This window comes from Bombus affinis, chromosome 6 (assembly GCF_024516045.1).
Source record: "Bombus affinis isolate iyBomAffi1 chromosome 6, iyBomAffi1.2, whole genome shotgun sequence".
In the NCBI taxonomy this organism is placed as follows: Eukaryota; Metazoa; Arthropoda; class Insecta; order Hymenoptera; family Apidae; genus Bombus; species Bombus affinis.
In genome coordinates, this window is record NC_066349.1 from 11,529,384 (window position 1) to 11,548,154 (window position 18,771).

The following is an 18,771-nucleotide window of genomic DNA, read 5'->3' on the forward strand; positions in this document are numbered from 1 at the left end:
GGAAGGAATATACAAAGACAGAAGCAGAAAGAGGCAGAGATCGCGTTTCAGTGACTAACACCGTTGAAAGTTCGAACGTGGCCAGCCTTGTATCCGCGATGCGTACGTGACAAGAGGCCAGGCACGTGGCAAAACCGTAAAAAAGTGGGGATCGTGGTTGGTATAATTCGCAGTCGAATACCGACCTTGAGCAGACAAAACTTTTTAGCCTCTACCCGTAATAAATCCACCGCTTTCTGCGATAAGTGTTTTCACGTTTAAACTACTAATGAACTCCAGACCGAACGAAGCAACAGAAAAAAAAGAAAAGAAAAGAGAAAAAAACTGTAGCGAAGTAATTTCGGAAACTTTTTCTTCTCTAGAAAGCGAAGACGTTTATATAGGAATCAATTCCGATACGCTGTTTTATCGACCGATAAAATAGTCGTGATATTAATGGCCTCGCGTAGATATCTCTTTACATAGCCTTTACCGAGAGTCGATCGATGTTTCTGTCTTATTATGATACGATTTTATGTAGAGCATAAAAGTTATATAGATTTTATCGTGAATAGAAATGGCCACTCAAAGTCTCGGCTAATCACGAACTGACGTAATCGTCATTTGCGCATGGTTTATATGGACCTAACCTATAAAAATCTTGTAAAAGGATTTCACAGTACACGTTGTCTCGATGAGATTTTACATTTATTTATTTACTTATTTATTGCTTGAAACAGCTTTTAACATCTAGTACAATTACATAGATCTCACAACTTTAATGCCTTTAATATGACAAAAAGATTGAACACTGAATTATTAGGTTATCTTGTAAGTATGTAATTTCTTGGTATATTAGCTGCAAATATACGACTATCCATCAGTGAATTTATTGTCAGTGATGTTCTGAGATTGTTCGTCATTTTTCTAGTGACTTTTCCACTCTCCGTTAAGCCCCTATCCTGTAAATTAAGCTCCTAAGGAAATCATGTATTATGAGGACCGTATAAAAGTAGTCGTATCACACGTATGCTTTAATGTAAAGCAATTATACTGAATATTCCAAATGAATACAAACATTTACGAAATCGGTATGTATGTTTGCTAAATTTGAATACATACATCATATACATAACCTATTAATTCAGTTTAGTTCCGCTATAGTTGGCTGAGATGCAGTAGTAATACAGAGAAGGGATTTAGAATTATTTATCAGGATATTTCCATATCTGATTTTTTTTTTCGCAAAATGTTACAGTCCAGTATCCGCATACAGATTAATGTTCCAGAATTGATCCCCATTTTCCTTGGGCCAGCAACAGTCAGTACAAAGAGTAGTCTGTGTTGCAATTCGCTCGACGTAGTTCTTGCTGTAATTTATGGTGCCTCAACATTGCCTTATAGTCCAACTTTAGAATGTCTTGCCTTTAATATGTACCGTTTCTTTCACCAACAGCATCTCATTTCCTCGCGATACAAATTATAGGAACAGTATTGTTTTTTGTAAGAAGAATTTTTTGATTTTTTCTCCTTGAAATAATTTACAATTTGTTTGTACATTTCGCCTCTTTTACAGAGTATTAGAAGACAAATAAGAAAAATAAAAAAATGTATCGTATTACAATTTCTTTTGATGTTTTACACAATGCAACGTGACGAACGTACAAATGTATTTAAATACAACTAATGAAATATACGATAAGTATCCATACATCTATAATTCATCTTCTCAGCGTTGTTTATATCGTGTATAAATGTTATACGTAATAAGATATACCAGGCGTTTAACATCGATATTCATTTTATTTCTGCACAGGCTTAGCTTTCTAGTTTCGATGATCGTCGACCATACCAGCAGACAAAATACGCCGGATAGATTGATTTTACGATCGGCTTGATGATTATATGTTATTTGTTGTCGCCTTTGCTGCATCTTTGAGTATCTTCGACATGCATCCGGTTGTTTAGCATCGCATTAATGGTCGTTTCTATGCTATGTTCGCTGCAGTCTTCAAAGTGTTCCGGCATTCTTCATTCAACTTTCAGTACACGTGTGTATCTCCGGGATTTTTATTTATTTTTCCCATCGTTTAGATACGAGAAGTAGTAGACACGAGGGACGTTAATCTCTTGCCATGTTCCCGAATCTTTGCCCAAGGCTTTTGATATTATTTGACAAACAAGGCGGTGAATTTTATAGCGAACATCACGATCTCTACACGAATTTTCTGTATCTTTTCTAACACTCGTCCTGGATTCATCATTATTATTACTATTATTATTAATAACGTGCGATAGAAACTCTAGTTTACAGTAACACAAAGCTGTGATACATCTATGAAAGATTGAAAGTTGCAGATTAGATCAAGAATCAATGTGGTAAGGATATGGACTTTCTCATAAAAGATTCTATAAAAGGAAAATCAAGTAACAGTGTAATGGCAGATGTTTACATTATCGATCAGGATCACGAGTTTCTAAAATATTATGTATGCTATATACTTTATGGAGAAAACATTTTCTAACTGAATAAAAATTTTACGTACAGACATAATAATTATATATATATATAATTAATTGAAAATTCTCATACGATTATCGACGAGGAACAGAGTATTCGTATACAGTGCTTTTCAAACAATTAGTGGACTAACGTGAATGGTTCTATTACATCAATTAAGGGAATGAAAGCAGAGAAGTTATATAGGCCTGATAAATTGAAACGTTACTCAGAGTATGATACTATCATAAAGGTTCACTTTAAGATAATCGTTAGAGGAAGAACGAATAGAAGCAGCAAGCGAGTATAAAAAAGAAGCCAAAGCGATACACAAAATAATCCTGTAGTTATCTTAAATATTTTGGGAATAAAATAAAATATAATTGGCGTTGTATAGTATTATTTTTGTATCACTTTTTTTATTTAATTCTTTCGGTATTACCGCTTAAGGAAAGGTTCGCTGTTCACAGTTCAGGTTACGAACTTTCCACGTGTTACACATTATGACATATATAATAATAAAAATTGATAAGTAGATAATCCAAGCAGCTTTTAGAATGCGTCACGTATGCGTGACGCATGGTAGCGAAAGGATTAAATATATAATTATCGGTATACCATAAATTCGTATGCGTTTGTAACAAATTTAAAGCCACAGAGCTGCACAGATGCATATAATATTCAAAAACATATGAAATATCCAAACTGTAATACCTGTTATAATTCTTATCATCAATAGACGAAAAAAATCTCCATCTATATTCTATTTCTCTATTTGAGTTCTACAAGTATAGGTTTGCACAAAAATTCACAATCTAATAATTTGACTCCAAGAAGATACTGAATGTAAAATTCTCAATGTGAGAACTATTAATGTACATAAGTTTACAAAAACATAAAATATTGAAACTGCAGTACCTGTTATAATTCTTATTATCAGTAGATGGTCAAATCTCCATCTATATTCTACTTCTCTATTTGAGGTTTACAAGTATAGGTTTGCACAAAAATTCACAATCTAATAATTTAATTCCAAAAAGATACTGAATGTACAGTTCTCAATGTGAGAACTCTTAATGTACATAAGTTTACAGAAACATATAAAATATTGAAACTGCAGTACCTGTTATAATTTTTATTATCAGTAGATGATCAAATCTCCATCTATATTCTACTTCTCTATTTAAGTTCTACAAGTATAGGTTTGCACAAAAATTCACAATCTAATAATTTGACTCCAAGAAGATACTGAATGTACAATTCTCAATGTGAGAACTATTAATGTACATAAGTTTACAAAAACATAAAATATTGAAACTGCAGTACCTGTTATAATTTTTATTATCAGTAGATGGTCAAATCTCCATCTGTATTCTACTTCTCTATTTGAGTTCTACAAGTATAGGTTTGCACAAAAATTCACAATCTAATAATTTGATTCCAAGAAGATACTGAATGTACAATTCTCAATGTGAGAACTCTTAATGTACATAAGTTTACAGAAACATATAAAATATTGAAACTGCAGTATCTGTTATAATTCTTATTATCAATAGATGGTCAAATCTCCATCTATATTCTACTTCTCTATTTGAGGTTTACAAGTATAGGTTTGCACAAAAATTCACAATCTAATAATTTGACTCCAAGAAGATACTGAATGTACAATTCTCAATGTGAGAACTCTTAATGTACATAAGTTTACAGAAACATATAAAATATTGAAACTGCAGTACCCGTTATAATTTTTATTATCAATAGATAGAACGAATCTCTATTTATATTCTACTTCTCTATTTGCGTTAAAAAGTATAAGTTTGCTTAAAAACGAATAATCTAGCGATTCAGTATCAGAAAGATATTGACTGTACAGTTGTCAATGTGAGAATTTCTAACGCACATAAGTTTACAGAGACATATAAAATATCCAAACTGTGGTGGCTTAGTTGGAATTCTTATTATTAGCAGATGAAACAAATCTCCATTTACATTCCAGTTCTCTACTTGCATTGCAAGTTAGCGTTGCATAAGGATTCTCAATCTAGCGATTTAGCACGAAAAAAATACCGTGCATGTAATTCTCAACGCGAGAAAAAAATGAACGTCCTCTCGCTTTGAACATCCATGTCTTCCTATTAATTTTGATATCGAACGTACTATCATAGTACCAAGAAGCAACTTTCAAAGGAAACGATAATAGGTGCATCTGGCGCTTCACGTAACGTCCCGTTTGCTTTGACACCAACAATCTCGCTGATAAAATAATCTCTGTGCTTACTCCAGACCAATGCTCTACATACCTTAGTATGTCTTGGCCTACTTTAATTGTATGTACTTAATGTAGAACGCCTCTGTTCGTGGCTCTCGATACCTGTTACTCCTACAGCATCAAAGGTTTTGTAATTTTGCCCCGGGCTGATTAAGACGTTTTCCTACATTCATACATTTCCTAGTCATTCATCGATCATTTAAATGCAAAGTCCGGCAGGCTCGTTAAACCTAAAAAGCATTTCAACTTCTGATATTTTACACGATACAATTTCATGCATATGCATGTGGCTAATATAATCATAAAAAAGTACATCGATTAGTCAAATTAAGTTTTTACTTTAGATGAAACTAATTAGAAGGAAAGTACGTTCGAGATAGTTTCCATTAGAATATCGATTTTTATAATATATAAGTATCGGCGAATTTTACCGTGCACATTTAATGTTTCTAAATGAAAAATGTAGCTCTATTAACGGCAACTATATCGATAAACATTTATCTACGTTGAATATTTTTCCTTTAATTTAATTGTAGATGGCTATTAACATTAACGAAATCTTTGCCGCGCCTGCTTTTTCTATCAGCGTTGCAGCACCATGGCATTTCCTTTATCGCTTTCGAATTTCGCAAATTTATTAACCTGAAATTCTATAAATTATCTTCAATAAATCTCGGAGTTCTGTTCGTTTGCCGAGGCGTGGAAATTATACCTTGTAACACGTAGATATATTTAAATCAAGCGATAAATCTCTGCTACCTAACCAAAGGCTAAACCAGAGCAAACTTGAAACTTGAAATATTTAAAAACGTTATAATATGCGGAATACCTGCAAAAACTTTCCACACAGAAGTGTAACGAGTAATTCTCGATCCCGGAAATTTCAAAACCTGGAATTCTGTTAATTATTAAAGGAAGCCTTCATATTCTCGCGATTCTCTATATTCTACTATACGAAGATAAGAAAAATATTAATAATTTGATTGTATTCGTATCGTGGAAGAGATTACAAACATTTATAATATATCTACGATTTCACAAATTTCCTTCTATCTTCTTATGCTTATAGGATATAAATTTCCTCTCGAAATTACATTCTTTTCTTATTTGACCCTCTTAATATATTTAACATAGTCGTTAAACGAAAATGTACAATTTCATCGAAGATAATTGACCAAAAGTTACATGTTAATTTATAAAGTGTTATCTATAATACACGCCTCGATTAAAGCGCAACAGAAATTTCTGAACGCGTTCTCGATCGAACGAGACCACGTTGCGAAGCTTATCTTCTTGCTCGAGTAACCTACATCGAAACGCTTTCTCTGAGATGCAAGTTTCAAGAATTGCGACTCGAAAAGAAATCATTCGTAGGATCTGCACTACCATCTTCACCATGACGCGACACTAGCGCCACGCACGCACTTAACTACTAGCGCACCATATACGCATCTGTTCGTCCCTTTAAAATGATTACTCCCACCTTTCTATTTACCACATATTCCAAGCTATTGACAATTTTCGAACATCGAACTACCATTTCCTAAATATTCAAAGTTACAAACGCAGCAAAAAATCATATTTGATGCGAATTAAAGCCGGTTGTCAAAGCGTTAAGCTTCGATTATAGAAGCCAAGAAATGAAAAACGATAGATTTGTTAACACATAACATATAAGTCGCGAGTTTATAGTCTTGAGAAACACTATTGATTCTCATGATTTGGGACGGCGTCTGTCATGATGCATATCAAATATCATTTTGAACCAAGAGAATAAACCAAAATATATTTTCCTCGTTATATATTTAGATTTTTATTTGCGCTCGTAATTCACCATAGTTAAGCTTCAATGTTTTTGCTTTTTTGCAGTTGGCGGCATGAACCGGCCGTCCAAAGCTGTGACCCAGGCGAAGAAAGTGGCACCACCGGCTGTACCCGATGTATTTCGACATTCTGGCTCCTCGTTTGGTTCCGCTGGATATGCGAGCAGCGAAGATAGCTGTTTCCTGCCCGGAAGTGGACCAGGCGGAACAACGGACGAGGGTTCTTACGGTGTGCCATCTGGAAAGAGTCCGGGGCCTATTTTTACCCACCCTGGCTTTGCCTTTCCACCAGTTGTCGGCAAATATGCCCACGCCGAGGATCAAGGTGCGATCCTTATCGAATTACTGCCTTACCAAATTCGATAATATCGCTACACGCTCGCGATAATGTTATTTCCTTTACCATCCTTTATCCACCCCTTCTATCAGACTATATTTCCGCTGTGTTTACGTTAAACGTAAAGTGATTTCCTCGTATTAATTTATGATTATCGTATAAATAATAATTTGTACGTGTTTTTTGATCAGACTGTAAGGTGATGACAGATAAATTTTGAGCCATGAAATGTACATTATTTTGGGTATTGCACATTAACATTGAAGAGGATGAAACGTGGAATTGTTACCAAATGCGTGAATTTATAGAATTATTTATAGAAATGATTACAATTTATTGAATAGAAAATTAATAATTAGTACTTGATAGTTTGAGGCCACTGTAGATCTATATAAGTTCCCAAAGGAAAGAAATGTACGGTATTAATTTAGTTAAAGAATTAAATCCTTATTATTGTTGTAAATTATGATATGACTGATATAACTGATATTAACGTTTTGTTTAATTGAAAGGAGAAAGTAATTTTTATATATTCTTTCTAGGAATCGATATGACTCAAAGTCCTGGAAGAGATAGCCCAGGTAGTTCAGGATCAGGATCGGGTTCCAGGCATTCTACCGCTTCATTGGATTCTGGAAGAGCCTCCGGATATCATTTGGGCCCTAGAGGACCTGGTGCTCTTGCTTCATCTCCCAGGTGTTCTATAAGCTCACTTGGCAGCCATCCGGACAGACCGGCGGATCTCGACGTCGTTCACGCTTGGTTGACTGAACTCCAATTCGAGGAATACTTTCCATTATTTGCTTCCGCTGGTTATGATCTAGCTACTATAACGCGTATGACACCAGAAGATTTGACAGGGATAGGTAAATCTATATTCGATATAATCAATTCAATTATATACCTTAAACGTGTATTAGAAATTGAGAATTGAGATTTAAACGTATTCAACAAATAAAAAAAATTTGATGTTTTAATATTTTCATATCTGAATTCCGCATATTTTTGAAAAATAGGCGTGATAAAAATAAATCTGAACTTTTATTTCTTTTAAAATTATTATTTTTCAAATTTTTTAAATAATTTTTTAATATTTCTTTAAATAAATTTAAAATAAAATTTTAAATAATACTACTATAAGAGATCTGCATTGTGATATGTACATGAGTCACAATGATGCGATATTACAAAATTTATGGCTTTGTTTATTATATAAGTTCTAAATATTCCTTTATATGTTATACTTACCGATTAATTTATCTATGTCTATGATTAAAAGACTATATTTAAGACTCTATGGACTTGCAGGAATTAAGCAGCCTAATCATCGGAAACGCTTGAAGGCGGAAATAGATAATTTAAACATAGGAGATGGCTTGCCAGAACATATTCCTGGTTCGTTAGAAGAGTGGCTCAGGCTTCTGCGACTCGAAGAATATCTTGGTGCTCTTCATCAACAGGGTATGCGTTCAGTTGAAGATGTAACGACTCTCACTTGGGAAGATCTTGAAGACATTGGCATTGTACGTCTTGGCCATCAGAAAAAATTATTATTGGCAATTAAGAGAGTTAAGGATATTCGTGCTGGAAAACGTATACAGCCGCTCGATCTTGCTCGGCTACCGCCGCATCCTGGACAAACACAGGTAAAGAAATATTTTAATAATATCTTATTAGTTGCTAAAATATAATGTCTAATCGTCTTCTGTGTTTTCATTCGGATGATGATGATATAAGATGTACTTTTGCTCTACCCTACAACGTCTTTAATATATGTGAGTCATGATAGCATTTATGACCCATAACTCCAAAAATACTAGTCTTGGCACACGAGTCGACCATTAGATGTTTATTTTCTTTAGAAAATGCTATGTACCCTCAACGTTTATAATTCTTTCCTTCCTATCTATTATTATGTCTTTATATTTGGTTCCCCTTAACTATATTTTCAGGACGTAGTTATTCAACGAGGAGGTCCTGACTTGCCATCTCCTGATGAGGATTGTTCCTCTCCTGTTCTGAGGTCTTTTCAGAGAGGCGGAAGTGATACTACATCTGGAGCTGCGTGGAGAAGTATGTATGCTGCTTTACCAGCCGATTATAATATTGTTGGTCGGTCTGGTTCACGAGGAAAATCATTAGAAAGCTTGGAAGACGCACCCCTTGGGTATCCTCCGTCGCCAGCACCATCCACACATCCACAGCCAATCGAATGGCGTCCACGTAGCTTCGAAGACGGTGATGTGACTCCTACAAATGATACTTCCGTAGTGGATGCAGGTGGCGGAACTCTTCCGCGACCTAGACATTGTCTTGTTCGTCCACGACCTGTAGCTAAGGTAATATAATTTTAAATGTACAAAGAATTTCTAATGTAATCAGAGCAAGAGTGATACCAGTTAAGGGATGTTCATAAAGACGTGAATTTGCGTAAATATCCGCAGTTCAATGATTATTTGTATATAAAGATAAGCGAAAGAAGCGGGGAAAATTGTTTAGTATTAGCCTAAAAACCACAAGGAATCGCATAATTGCAGCTTATATTACTATTCATAAATATGATCATGTTGGTCCTTTATTATAGGTCACTGCAACTCCAGGTCAATTTAAGTCACTACCGAGAGACTTCGATAACAAATATCAATTAACTTACGGACTCGAGAGTAGTCCACATCTTCCGAAACGTTGCCCTCCGTCTCCTCCAAGGCGTCAAAGCTCTAGAGACAATAGCGGTTCTGGAGTAGGGGTGGGAGGATCGGGAGTTGGCGATGTTGTGATAGATTGCAGCGGACCAGTTCCAACTGCCTCTTGCGAGGAACATCACATACATCATCATCAACATCATCATTTGATCCATCATCCTTCTCCACCGCCACCAGCACCTGCGCCAGTGCCATCGACTCCTCCACAAATAAATCGACCACCCTCTTCTATGTCTCGTTCTTGGGGTAGTGTCAGTGTCAATGTTAACGAAGAACATGAATTAATAGCTTCTCTTGCTCTGCAGCACCGTAATGGTTCTGATGCCAGTTTTAAGGTAGTTTTATTTCATTTATATTTCATACGATAATAATATAATATTGTTACTGTGAATATTGTGCTCAATTTTTTAATTATTTGCTCAAATTTTATATGTTTCATAAACGTAACTTGATAAAGTCCATTAATATTGGATATCTGAGAAACGAAGTATATAAACACAAGATTAAATATATCTGTCTTTCAGACAACTTACTTTCCAATAACCCTTAAATTTTTGGGTATATGTACCCTGACTGTTAAATTGAGCATAAACACTTCTCAAGCTTAACGCCAATAGTACGTTGTATATTAATAATAACTGTATTTTTTCAGTCAAGTTCCAGTACAGAATCCGACTCACTACCGTTTGCAAATGAAAATGCCGGAACAATAAAACAAAGAGCTGCACGCGCACAAGAATACGCAAGTGGTAATACTGGTAACAACATGTCAGGTCATGGAATAAGCCATCACACCGGTGGCAGTGAACCAGCGGATGTATTAAACGATATTGGGAATATGCTTGCAAATCTTACTGACGAACTTGACGCTATGCTCGAGGAAGAAAAACGTCAAGGCTTGAATTCATAATCATCGCTACCTTTGTTTGCGTCTGTTCTCATTTTTCTTTGTACTTTCTTTCTTTTTTTATTTACTAGTACTACCACGAAGAACACAATTTTAGCAACAAAAGTCGATGACGAAAACATAGATATCTTACGCTATGACGTATAATATTGTAGACCATGAATGCATACAGTTCGCAAGATTAAATAGACAAACGTCATATATGAACTCGATAAATTTTAGCTTGATACATTGCAATGATCGTATTGAGAGGAAAGAATGTTCGGTGTTGGACGAATGTTAAACCACGTTCCATTGTGTTGGCTTACAACATAAGTTACATTACACAAATAATAATATCCTGTTATAATTGTATAAGTTAACGTAGTGGATAGTATTCCACGCCATAATTTTGATTTTTATCAGTTTCTTCATTCCTTCTTTCTCTCTTTATAGGACAAAGCTTCTTATTTTTCTATCAAAATATTATGAGCTTTCTATGGAGTTTCCAGAGACACCTGAATGTTGCACAATTTTTGCGATTTTTATATTTCTCTAAAGTATTTTTATTCAGTATATTTAAACCCTTAGAGTGCTGAATACTCGCGCTGTGGACGGAGTACTTTTTCGCTAGACTGAACTCTGTTGGTCGACTATTCAAAGCGCAAATTCTAATAAGTTTTTCGTAATCGTAATAAACATTATTGGCATTTGTTTACTGCCGTTACTAAGGAATACATTTATATTTATCTTACACAAACGTAATAGTATTACTTCTGCGTAGGTGTTCGGAAAAATTGACAAACGCATATATGCATCCTTAGCCCATGCCGGACACTTATAGAAAACGCATATATGTGTCCTTAGTCCACACCGATAGCTTTCGCCAGACGCATATATGCGTCCATAGCATTCTAAGGGTTAAAGAACAATTTTTTTTAGTACATTATTCTGAATAATACTAATGTTACACACAAACGTTTTCTATTACAGATTTTTGAACTTGCACTTTTAAATAAAATTTATATAAGAAAAATAAAATAAAATTGTAGGAGTATAAACTTAACAAGGATGGATAAACGAGGAAAATTATGCTAAAAGAGAATTGCACTTAATAAATAAGTATGTATGGAAGTATGGACTTATGCCTTATGATAAAAAGACTGCAGAATACATCGGTGTAGTCTAATTCTTAATGCACATTTCACGTCATTTGTATTTTATATTCATATAGCATAAAGACTGATTCGCTTTCTCTGGAAACTTCATTGCTACCGATATATGTACATTCCAGCTAGTATATTTCCTTTTCCACTTCCGTCCTTTGCTAAAACGATAGCATGTTAGATTGGGACCTTCATAACTGTTGGAGCTGTTAGACATTTTGAGATTAGTATGATACAAAGAAGTAAACTTCTGTATCCTTTTTCCAGAGTAAAATAATTCTTCCAGTAACGTCAAAGAAAAATATTATTGTGTCATGTTGTTTTGATGATGAAGCATAATTATATCTTTGACTATATTATGGTACAATTTCTATAAGAGTTTACGATAGTTTGTATGAAAAAACTTACATCTTCCATTATTTGAACTTGAAAAATAGTTCTCATAAGACTGAGAACAAAATCAACATAAACATTTGACTGCCAATTAAATTTCAAGATTATACAGTTTAAATACAGAATCATATGCACTGTATGCCAATTAACATTTTATATTTATTATCCGTACTAATATAGTGATGTATGTAACTCACTATTGTTATATGGTGCACAAAAACATGTGGGGTGCAAAGTATCCACATGTATCAAATCAAAGTAATCGTCGTAGTAGAATCTTGTCGATAAAAAGTGTTCAGGTTTACTCCAAATTTAAGTATTATACTGATATGTACTGAGACTTGTGCATAGAATTGTATGTAGCAGTCCTCACACACAAGGTGGATCATGCGATTGAGCTAACAATAAGTTGTATTTTGTATTCGATTGTATGAATTATCCTGTATATGCATGTACACATGTACATTTATATATGATAATTCCAGATTCTTTATGAATCATAAGAGTTCATATACATATATGGCTTATTTTTAAAATTTTAAGTATTTTGAAGTCTGTGATCTACTTTAAAACTTATGTACAATTTAAGTCATTGTTAACATATCAGTCATCTTTGGTACATTCAAGTAAATAGTACATACTTCTTACTTGGATTAAAATTTTAAAGGTTTTTCGATTTATATGTGTAAATGGACGTAGAATTCTCATACATAAATGTATATAAGGTTTCAGTATGACGTTATTACTAATAAAATACTCCTTATTTTACATTCTTTAAGGAGTATAAATTGCTGTCTCTGTACAAATCAGTTTCGCAAGTAAATCATAAATTAATTGCAATGAATTCAATTATACTATCATGATTCTAATGTATTTTATTTTTAACTATATGATTCGTTATAAATATTCAAATCCAGTTACGCTCTATCATTACAAGAAAAGAAAATGTGGTAGGATATATATAAGATTTTGAAACACACTTAAAACCTAGGTTAATCAACTAAATATTGGGGCTACATTATTGTAGCCTGCAGACTTGTTAACTACTGTAGGTATATATAGTAGGTATACATATATCAGTTTAAGCAGTGTACTTAGGGAAACTGTTTTGCGGTGCTGCAAATTTATGAATTTATTATTATTTACTTTTACTCCTCATTATTATTGTATATTATTATATTTCAAGAGAACAAACTGGTTTTAAGTCATATATATGAATAATCAAAGGTGGCACAAGCTCTTAATACATTTACATGCGTATAAATGTGGCATTTATTTTTATTGCATTTAAATGTAAATTTTTAATTTACTACTTAGTTGGCTTATAACGTTTAGATATTTTATTAATTACTAGAAATGTTTTTACATGAAGTTATTTTTACAAGTATAATCATTTGTGCTGCCCTATATATTTGAACACAGAACATTTTTAAATCTTCCAAAGATTAATCAAGATTCAGTAAGTTTTCATATTTATGATTAATTATTTAAGTTTTAGGCTTGATCTTTTACACTAAAGTTATGAATTGACCACAAAATCATGAATATTCTAAAACAATTTAAAATACGAAGCGTACTATTTTATTTAAACAATTGTTTTTACAATAATAATTAACGTAGGAAGATAAAAGCTGTAGGGGTAATATCATGATGCGGGTGTTTAACTAAAATAAATGTTAATTTGACAAAAAATGAAGTAACTAGTAAATGTTGATAGGAAATGAAACATTTTATACTAATTGTGAGATCGTGTGATCAATTTACAATAATTGCTTTTTTATGATACACATTGAAAAATACAATAGAGGGTAATAATGCACACACTGCCGACTTTTATACTGTAATTCAGCGATTTCATGAGATCAAGAAGTGAATAAATAAAGTTTCTAGATATCGCATAAAGTAATTCGTGCATGAAATGCACTTAAAACATTAAATTTATTTAATATTTATTTATTTTTAAATGGAAAATTATTAAATGTTTTAAAAATATTATGAATAATTTCATTGATGCTTTGAAAGTATTATTTTAAGTGAAACTTTACAAAAGTTTAATTAATATAGTATCAACAAGCTATGATGAGAAAATTATGTATAAAAAGATGTACAAATACTTTATTTAACTAAAAGTATTATTTTAATTATCAGTATCAATGTAAGTAAAAAATATAGTTCAGATGCATAAAATATGCTACTGAGATGTTTACTTAAAATAATACATTCGAGTAATAAAATTGAGAAACTATGTATTAGACTAAATGCTTTAAAGCAGTTCATGGCATTCCTAAAGTAGTTAAAACGTATATTATCTACTATTCTTAAGCGATTGCCTCTTCATTTCTACAAATAGCTAATAATGATAAATAATATTGAAAAGAATTCAATTATTGGCTGATTTTTAGGCAGCTAATTCAGAATTCCTGAAGACATTGCTTCTACATGGTGTATACATATTATACATATATAAATATTATATAAATATAAATGATAAGTACAAATATAAATATAGATATATATATATAAATTATATTTATATTTATATTTGTATTAAATTAGTCATAGTTTTTGTACAAACGTATGCGCCGCTGCAGTTTTGTTCAGCGAATTTAATACCCGCCTAATTGCATTTTACGAGTCCTTGAGACCTTCTCCTACTTTCTGTATTTGTTTAAATGCACGTTAAATACATTACTTGATTTATCGACTATGATGAAAGAGATAATTAAATAAAACTAATTGACAGACTCCATTCTCATTGTTTTTTGGTATATACCCGAAATAAGTTGTTAATTATCCTGTTATATGAGATTCTCATTATGTAAGGAAACAGAGATTCTCATATTTTTATTATAACATAAGCAGGATGCAACATCATATGTATATGTCATCTCTATCGTATATTATTTCGCAGGAGACGATTGGATTAGGGAAAAAAGAAGTAGGCTATATAGGAAATAATAAATATTATTTGATTTCGTTTAGTATAAAATATAATTTTTATTTCTTCTATAGAATATAAGTTTATTTTTTAATTCAAGATTTATTTTTTAATTAGTAAAGAAAATATCATTTCATTGTGATGCTATGAAAAATCAAATATTTTCTGCTGTGGAAAATTTGATTTTAAGCGAGATAGGTAGTAATATAATTTTTATGAACTAAGTAATGTTACTTGTAAGAGAAAGAGTAAAGAAGTCCATGAAACACAGATACACTGAACTTCCTCACTCTTAGATGTTAAGTTTCCTTAAAAATTTAGGTGCAAATTGTATATGCCATATTTGAGCAGTCATATGTTTGTGTAACTGTAGCATCTTCAATATAAAAATCATTGAGCAATAGCTACTGTCAGTTTATATTTATTTCCCAAATTATTAAATTTTTAACTTTTTTAAAGTTAACTGTTTAATATGACAGTATATAAAGCCCCTAACAAATAATTACATTTCATACTCTGTTTCAGTTCTAACTTGTTATTAGATTGCGGATATTTATACATTTTTGGAAATTAAAGATGCAAAATTCTACAAAAATATATAAAATATTCAAAGTAGATTGCTTATAAGATTTAATAGATGAAACATTTCTATTGACATTCTATAGTTTCAATTATATTTATAACAATCTAAAATTACATAAACATCCGCACTCTATTTGTTATTCAATATTCAATAAAAAAAAATGCTACAAAAAAATATGTAACTATATTAATGGGTTTGAGATATTAAAAGACATAATAAAAGTGAAAAAATGTTGATAGAAAAATCTATCTATTAAAGAGAGGATTAAGAAAAGCGAAAGAAATATTTCCATTTTGCTTAATCCTTCTCTTTCCCACTCTTTCTCTATTGCATTTATCTCAATCTAATGCTCAATGTAAAAGTTCTGACGTTCAAATGGATCTGAGAGACGATTGGTGTTCTCAGTCGACGAGTTCAACTCTCAGCTGTATGAGCGCGCTGGTGGAGATTTCGCACTTTGTTACAGGACATGTTGTACAGCTTGTGCACCAGTGGAGCCGCTATCGCGGTTCGAGATGCGTCGTTTTTAGTGTTGTCCTTTTCGAAATCATGATATCACGTTTCGACCTATTTTTTGTTTATAGACATTAATGTAAACCGCGTGTAAATATGTGGAAAATAATAATTATTGACTTTATCAGACGTGACCAGGTTATCTGAAAGGTAAATTAACTAGTGCAAGGTGTGACCGCGCGTGATTTCGAGGTAGAGGATAGCTTCTTTCTACTCGACTGCCTTCCATAGCTACTACTGGTTGCCACGAGATCGTTTCGTGTAGATGCGTCTTTTTTCTTTCAAGCAGATCGTCAAGGCTTCCCCAGTGACTTACAGTGATTTAAGAATCAGGTTAAAGGATTACTGATCCTCCCATTGTCTTCGCTGTGAAAGTGTTCGACGCACCTCCGAATGTGATCTGTTGTTTCAAAACTGTGTATACGTGCGTGCGTACCATCCACTTTTCTGTCAATAATTTTCTTGTTGAATGTAATCAATCAATTTATTTGTTCACAAGTACTGCATCTTTCTCATTAATTTTAAAATAGAAAAAATAATTTCATGAAAAAATTTCTATTTCGAAATATTATAGTCGATAATCAAAACAGTTCGAGAGATAAAGTTGAACAATTGTCAAATAGTAGTTTGTTAAAAACTTTTTATTTTTGTTCTTTTGTCAAATTTGACTCTTCTTCGATAATAAAGATCCAAAACCATTTCATGTTCCATATTATAGGTTGTTTCCACATGCTTGTAACGAAATTAACTCGAACAATCTTTTATTAATATCGAAGTCTTAAATGATTTTTAAATATATCTCTTGAATAAATGATTTTATAAATGATCATTCCTAGTTGAGTGAAACATTTGAAATATTCCATGAACACCATTTCATAAATAAACGAAAGTTTGAAAATGGCGCGCGAAGGCGCGGGCTCGTGAATATTTGTAATTTTGTTCGATGACGTTCAAATTTTCGGGCTATGGGTTGTCGTACTATCAGATCACGTGAATCATCGTGTGAAGATGTAGAAACACACAAGCGCGAGAAGTACCGTTTCTCAAAACGGTCGCGAGCGAGCGCGATGATAATTTGCAACGTAAACGTTCCCATACAGTTAGTTTCAGGTCAGTTACGAGTTTCATCGTCGACGCTCATCACGGAGAAAATACCAAATTATATTACGGAAATTTTATGCTCATGTAGCGTTAACGATATCGAGGTCGATTCGTTCTTCGCTCTACTCGCGAGGAACAAGTAGAAAATGAGAACAAAGCAATCTTGTCGCAACTTAGATTCGGTCTTACGTTCGGATCAAATAAACATCGTCCTCGATTTCTATAGATCATTCTTTTTAATGGCACATACTTCGAGAGATGATAATGTTGGTATTAATGTATATTGACGCTGAAAGAGTATTTGCATGATTACTTTTAATAGAATGTAGTTTAGATATAAAATTGTAAATAGGAAAGGTTAGGGTGAGTATACAATTTACTAGAGTTAGTTTGCGATATCATAGCACGATACGATTTATTTTTAGAAGTTAACATGCAATACGATTATTAGCATTGGTCAGTATCAAACGTTATTAGAGGAGTTCATTGTCTTCAGCACGTTTGGTTGTCTAATTAATAAAATAAAGGAGATTTCCTCAAATCGATAGAGAAATTGTTATATTTAATGCAAGTATTAATGTCCAAAACTGGATAGTACCTTGACAAATAGCGTATTCCATTTTAAAAGCGACAGTAATGCTCTAAAAGCATAAAAGTATTGAATTGTATCTAAATTCCTTAAAAAATTCTAGGTTAAACAAGTTTCCGTTACAATACACAATTGTGCGTTAACAATAAAGTTTCAACGTGGTATAATTTCCAAATAGCTCTTCGTTATCCCTTTGGATTAGACCAATAGGTACCGGAATTATTAGAAATTGACATAGAAATTCCAAATATCGCAATTCATTGCATATTCTTCGACGCGAATCGATCTCGTGGAGGAACGATTTTCAAATAAATTAAATACCAGAATACTTTTCAATATTTAAAGTCAAGATCATGTAAAAAAACAGAGACGATGAAACTCGGAAAGAAAAACATATATCACCGCGCGTTTCCTATTTACAGGTTTGAAACGCGTGACACGGAGGAGAAACAAAATCGAATATCGCGATTTCTTATTTAATGAAAAGGAACAAGAATCATCGTTCTATCGCTTTCTCTCTGAACACTTACCATGAAAAAGCTCTTTTAACATTATCTTGTCGAATAATCTTACTCGAGAAACCTTATTTCGTGACAAATATCTGAAGAAGAATGGAACAACAGGTGTTTATACATTCTATATAAGTTGGGTGGTAACGTGAATGGACTGTAACACTCATTTCTATCGTCGATGGATTACGAAACTCAGACAATTGAAAAAAAGGAAGGTATCATTGACACGAATTCATTTTCTCTTTCTATATCTGTGACATCCACAGTGTAGGGAAAAAGGAGAGCAGAAGCAAAAAGAATCTTAATCAAAGCCGCGCGTTCAAGTCGAAACACGTTCGAGGGAAATAAAAGACGACATCTAGGGGGAAGAAGATCGAAACACGTTAGAGGAGGACAAAAGCACGCGATCGTGGTTTTTTAGATACTGTCAGCGAGCGTTGCAAGCGGTGGGAAAAAGTATAGCACGAATGGGGAACGAGA

General features: G+C 32.9%; 1 protein-coding gene across 4 annotated transcripts in view; it reads left to right on the plus strand.

Annotated features, from left to right (window-relative positions):
* LOC126917542 (caskin-1) overlaps window positions 1-15,396 on the plus strand; it is a 51,444-nt gene extending 36,048 nt beyond the window's left edge. For 3 of the 4 annotated variants that reach the window (XM_050724489.1, XM_050724488.1, XM_050724487.1), the window contains 6 exons: window positions 6,618-6,896; window positions 7,451-7,774; window positions 8,217-8,554; window positions 8,861-9,247; window positions 9,493-9,945; window positions 10,263-15,396. In XM_050724489.1, the coding sequence (XP_050580446.1) occupies window positions 6,626-6,896; window positions 7,451-7,774; window positions 8,217-8,554; window positions 8,861-9,247; window positions 9,493-9,945; window positions 10,263-10,520 (2,031 nt within the window). In that variant the 5' untranslated portion in view covers window positions 6,618-6,625 and the 3' untranslated portion in view covers window positions 10,521-15,396. Of the gene's footprint in view, window positions 1-1,606; window positions 2,031-6,617; window positions 6,897-7,450; window positions 7,775-8,216; window positions 8,555-8,860; window positions 9,248-9,492; window positions 9,946-10,262 lie in introns of those variants that run through there. The other variant, XM_050724486.1, reaches the window with a different exon arrangement.
* The last annotated feature ends 3,375 nt before the right edge of the window (window positions 15,397-18,771 follow it).